Source organism: Coptis chinensis, chromosome 8 (assembly GCF_015680905.1).
Source record: "Coptis chinensis isolate HL-2020 chromosome 8, ASM1568090v1, whole genome shotgun sequence".
Lineage (NCBI taxonomy): Eukaryota > Viridiplantae > Streptophyta > Magnoliopsida > Ranunculales > Ranunculaceae > Coptis > Coptis chinensis.
The window spans coordinates 81826250-81832249 of NC_141463.1; the positions used below are offsets into that span (position 1 = coordinate 81826250).

A 6000-nucleotide genomic window follows, 5' to 3' on the forward strand; every position below is an offset into this window, starting at 1 on the left:
TCGACTTCATACTTATTTGCCCCTTTCATCCACCTCTTAAGAATAAAAGAGCTCGGAATCTCAATATCCGACTCTGAAATACCTTTATAGAGGTGTCCACAAATATCCCCGAAATTCAAAAAGTTTTGCATTCACAATTACCTTCTTTTTTGTTTGGTTGAACTTCACCTTCCATTCACGCCGTCACCGTTTAATCTTCGCGACTTATAAGTGTAGGTTCTGTTGCCCGTCGGTACCTTTTTCATCATCATGCGGGACACATACTTTCAGCTAACTCGAATTCTTGCTTGAATCTATCATAAGCATTCCTTGTGTATACACTTGTGCACTCTTCAAGAGAAATGAATTCACGCCTATAATCCGATTCGAAAGTTGTTAATATAATCCTCTTTTTTTCTCTTTCAACAATCCTCATCAAACACTTATCATTCTTCACTACAAACTCTCTAAGAGTTGTCGAGATGTGAAAAAGTTCTTGTAAACAAAATTCATGCTTTCGGCAGCCATTGATGAAGTCTTGGGCATAAAAAGTATCAAGTGATAAACTGGAGCCCATTTGTGTCGAATCTTGTACATCTCTTGAAGCCATTCATTCTCCTCCAACTTAAAACTAGACATCAATTCTGCCCACCTCCTTTCAAACACATCGAGAATAAATATTTGCGAATCTGATGTTTGAATTCTTTTTGAATTTTGACTTAGATAATAATAATTTGGAAGTTTTTCGGGAACTTCTTCATAATATGCCATAGGCAGATCATGCGGTCGAGTATTAGGAATACCGTACCAATAACTAGAGTCATAGCTCTATCTTGATCTGTGATAATTGCAGATGGGGCCACGTCCCCATAGCTCCAAGCCAAGTCTCAAAACCCACTGAAAAGAATCTTACGTTTCATCCAAAAGTAGTGCACAACCAAATTGGATTGATTGCATATGGTGGTTAACTCCAGAAATGGGGCTTAATGGCATTTCATATACATTCTTCCGATATGTGGTATCAAAGAAAACCACGTCACCAAAATATTGAAACTGTGTACGCGACCGACCATCTACCCAGAAAAAATTAATGGCCCTTGCTTCATGATCCATCTGTATTGCATAAAAGAAATTAGGATCCTCTATACTTTTTTTCTTGAAAAAAGCAAGCAGCGTAGCATCACCTCTCACCGGTTTCTTGTATTCTTTTGAGGGGCCCAAATGGTTCCAACAATCCCTATCATCAAAACCAATTTGTACTCCGTCAAGTATATCAACAACTTTATTCACAGGTACACCACCATCACGAAATGAGTCAATCAACACCTTAGCTGCAGCAGGCATATTTCTATTAACAGGCATACGATTCTTTTGCCGGACTAACCAGGTTGTGATTGTGCGCTACTAAATTTCATCACTTTCCAGATTCCACTATTTTGCTTTGTCACCCTCATTGAAGCAAGGCACCCACATTTAATTGTATTTGTGTTTCTTTTTCTCACTTCTTTCTCCCATCCACATTCTTATTTTTGCCTCCTCGATCTCTATAAACCCCAAATCGCGAGCAAGTCATTTGACAACTACTAACTTCATCCGAACGAGAAACTGATTTTTCAGAGCTTCGAATTACTGGACTAAATCCAAACGATTTTCCGTAAGCTATATAGAATTGTTTTGCTGCCTCAAGAGTTTCAAAACACATTCCCAAACATGGTGGCTTCACAATTTCCACTTCCACTTCAAACTCACGGAGGTTGAACGAGAGGAAGAAAAATGCCACGAAGGTGCCGAAAGGTGTCGCGAAAAGACTGTGGTACTGCAAATAAATGTGTCCACGTCAAAAATAAAACAAATAAACTAACACGGTACAATAATACAGTATTGAATTCGTTGGTAGAAATCGAAAATAAAATTGAAACATTAGCTCACCTGAACCGTATTCTTCCTTCTCTCCGACTTCATCAATCAATATTGAGTCGTCCATCTACAAGAACAAAAATGTCAAAATTGTGGAAACAAGGGCATTGTGAACAAAGTATAGTAGCAACTACAACTCAAACAAATTGTTGTCCATTTAAGCAAGTCACAAGTGTAAATGTATAATAAGGCTAGTCGAGAAAATGCATAAGGAAATTCAAAATAGAGAAATTAATGAGAAATAGAGAAATAAGGAAATTCTCGATGTAATGTTTTGTTTATTTAGTGTTTTTGCTTTGCAAAATTTTGTTTTATGAAATTTCGTTTGGGATTTGGCGTGGATCTGTTTTTTTCTCTCTTGAACGGTCGCGGCGGCCACACCGTTTTCACTAGGTCCCAAAACGGTGTGGCCATGCCGTTTGGGATTTGAGCTTGATAAAAATGGTGGTCTGTTTTTTCCCTCTTGAGCGGTGTGATCATACCGTTTGGATTTAGTCCCAAACGGTGTGGCCATGTCGTTTGGGATTTGAGCAATGACAAACTAAAATGCCAAGTTGTCGGAGTGTAAAACTAGTACGTGGACTTGTGTTATGTTATGTTAGCTTGTGCTTTTTAGTCGGTGTTCTCATTGTCTTTTTTTCTATTCTACTTGCGGTTTTTTTTGTATGTTTCTGTGAAATACCAATACTCTGACAGCTTGTACTTGTTCTCTGACAGCTTGTAGGAACTTGTTTATCTTTATGTTTATGACAGCAAAACTATTTAAGTTGTAGGAACTGTGACAACTTTTATTTAGTTTTTATTTTCTGACAGAAACTATTAGAACAAACTACCAATCAAACTTATTCATTGTTATTAGAACAAACTACCAATCAAATTTATTCATTGTTACATCAACACAAGATTCTGTAGCAAATAAATCAGAGTCATAGTTACAGTAGATAAGCACAAGTTCACCACAAGTTCATAACCAGAGTCATAGTTACATCAGAGTCATAACCACAAGTTCACCACAAGTTGTTACCAAGATAAGCAAAATGGATTAACCAGCAAGTTCACAAAATGAATTAACCAGCATAATTACATTCACCACAAGTTCACAAAAAAACGCAATACAAATAACTTGAAATCAACCACGCACTCATCTAATTTTACAATGAAACTCGAATTCTTTCGACAAACCATCGTCGTCAATTTCAAGTGTAATTTTGACTTTTTTATCTTTTTTTGAAGACGAGGAAGAGGTGAGTGTGGAAGAGCTTGAACTCGCTGCCAACTCAATGTTGCTCCTTAACCAAGCTAACAAAGTATCCAACCATTCAAAATCCTTCCCACACTCGGTGCAATTCAAGAATTTTCTGCCTTCATTTTCCGTTTTCTTCATTGTTGTGTTAACCTTTCTGAACCCCGCGCAATTCAACTGTCTGCATCTTAGATTCTCTAGAGGTACTAATGACGATGCTCTCGCGTCTTCCAACCATTGGAAGTCTCCGCAAGCGCGACAGGTCAAAAATTTTTTCCCAAGAGATTGGATTTGGCTCGACTGTTTCAGGATCCTACTTCCACGACATTTTCGAATGCAACAAGGCGTAGACAACCAACAACATTTCTCTGATGAATGAGTGTTATCACCACACCTATTGCATAGAGTTCTTTCCATCTACAGTAACAAAAATCCAAACAAACAAACATCCATTTAGCTACACTTGTCTAACAAACCAATAAAAAGAAAACTACGACCTATTTGAACTAGGACACAAGGACACGACTAATTAAAAATAAAACTATTTCTATTCTTTAGTTACACAACTAACTCTTGGGTTCAAGACCTTAAAAAGTGTCTCTTTACAGATAAATAACTATGGAAGTGGCCATATGTCATATACAAAGTGTCCATGTTACTTAGCAAAAATCCAAAATTTGATTTTTGTCATCACTCCGAAGCTGAAGATATCTCTTCTTGGACACCTCTGATTGTATAACTATCCAAATCACCTTTTCCTTTGCAACTTCATCTCTAAAACGTATTTAAGAATTAGCCTCACGCCTTCACATTAGATATTCTAACTTCAACTTCCCAATTTTGTATCAATGACTCCTTTTTCATATAGACTTTAAAGAAGTAAAGTACGAGGTACTAAGTAAAACTTCACAAATAAAAGGCTTCCATTAGCCTATAGTAAAAGTACATAGTCAAAAGAAGGAAAACCAACCACATAAAGTATCTTCCCTGCAAGAACCTTTACAAACGAGGGGTCAAGTCTATTACCCTAGTCCAATCTGGGTCAATTACTCATGAAAGTATTTTGACCGCGAGGAGTTTGGTGAACATTTGGGCTTTAAACCTAGTGTTAGAGGAGGCCTGCTGAAATATGGCTTAGAAGACTTAAGATAAAATCAATGCAATCGATGTCATATGTCGTACTTTGTACAAATTCCAGTCTCTTACAATGATTGTTAAGGTGAACTAAAGAGAAGAGGGTATTCCACACTCTCTTCATGGCAACAGAACGAAAGAGATAAAGAGAGGCCTCTGGTTTCTGCAAGAGAATCAAATGTCTTTCAAAACCAAAACATCGCAAGCTTCAAACACATTTCCACGTAAGTCCCCTCGATCCGACTAAATACAAAAGAAAGCCCATGCACAACCATAAAAGTGAGTTCTTCCCTACTTCACTTGTCCAACAAACCAATAAAAAGTTGAGTTTTCCAATTTTATATAGAAAGTCAGGCTAAACTGAGAGATCCAAGAACAACTTAAAACCTAACTGCACAATGCAGATGCATCTAAAAGCTTGTTGTAGCTCACGAGGCGGAATTACTGGAGACAAAGAGGAAAAAGTATACATATTTCGAGGGTGGCTCCTAACTCACTTCATTTCAAATGAGCCAATTACGTTAACTCAACTCGACAGTTCAAAACTCGACAGAGTAGTTCAAAACTCGAAAGAGTTCACCTAACTTCGACGAGTTCAAAACTTTGAACTCGACGAGTTCAAAACTCAACTTCGAAAGAGTTCACCTAACTCTAACAGTTCAAAACTCGATAGAGTTCACCGCTCATAACTTCATTGCTTGATTTAATGATTTATTTATTTTGAATCATTCATCTCTTATAACAGAAGTTCAAAACTTTGAACTCTTTTCAGAGTTCGGTGAACTCGAAAAGAGTTCAAAACTCTGAACTCTCTGAAAGAGTTCACCTAACTCCGACGAAAGTTCAAAACTCCGAACTCGAAAAGAGTTCAAAACTCTAACGAGTTCACCTAACTCGACGAGTTCAAAACTCTGAACTTCGAAAAAGAGTTCAAAACTCAACTCGAAGAGTTCACCTAACTCGACAGAGTTCAAAACTCTAAACTCGAAAGAGTTCAAAACTCGACAGAGTTCAAAACTCAACTCGACAGAGTTCACCGAACTCGACCGAGTTCACCGCTCATAACTTCATTGCTTGATTTAATGATTTATTTATTTTGAATCATTCATCTCTTATAAATCCAATCAAGTAAACAAACAAAATATCTTCAATTAATAATTCAATCCCACTTAAATGTTTATAAAGCAAACAAATATCAAACAAAACCCATAGCAACGCCAATTAGTTCCATAAAAAGAAGCAAAATCCCAATTTATGAACAACAAAATCTTGTTTGAATGGAAGAAACAAACTGTGAAAATAAAGGTTGCTCCGACTTAAAACCAAGCTTGAAACGAAGATTGATTAGTCAATGAACACCTTAATTCAACACAACAATGGTTAATTAGCACATTGTTTTCGAAAGTGAAACACTCTTGATTTTTGGAGATAAGATTAAAAAGAGAGAATGTAAACACAAACCTTAATTGTTTTCGAGAGTGTAGCCGTGTCCACTGATTTTTTTTTTTGAGATTGATTAAGAAACACTGATTTTTTGGAGAAGAAGATAAACATTCGATTTTTTATTTGAATCCTATTTCGATTGTTTATCACACCGATTGTCACAATGATTGTCACACTGAAATTGGAGGAGATTGTCACACTGATTTTTTTTTGGAGAAGAAGGTAAACATTTCAAAATTTTGGTTTCAAAATTTTTGTTTTCAAAATTCGAAATTTTGGTTTTT

General features: G+C 36.5%; 1 protein-coding gene across 1 annotated transcript; it reads right to left on the bottom strand.

The window, feature by feature from the left end:
• Positions 1-888: 888 nt before the first annotated feature.
• LOC147483474 (protein FAR1-RELATED SEQUENCE 5-like) lies at positions 889-1323 on the bottom strand. Its single transcript, XM_086579571.1, has one exon. The coding sequence runs from the start codon at positions 1321-1323 to the stop codon at positions 889-891; it is 435 nt and encodes a 144-aa protein (XP_086435697.1).
• Between the last annotated feature and the right edge of the window lie 4677 nt (positions 1324-6000).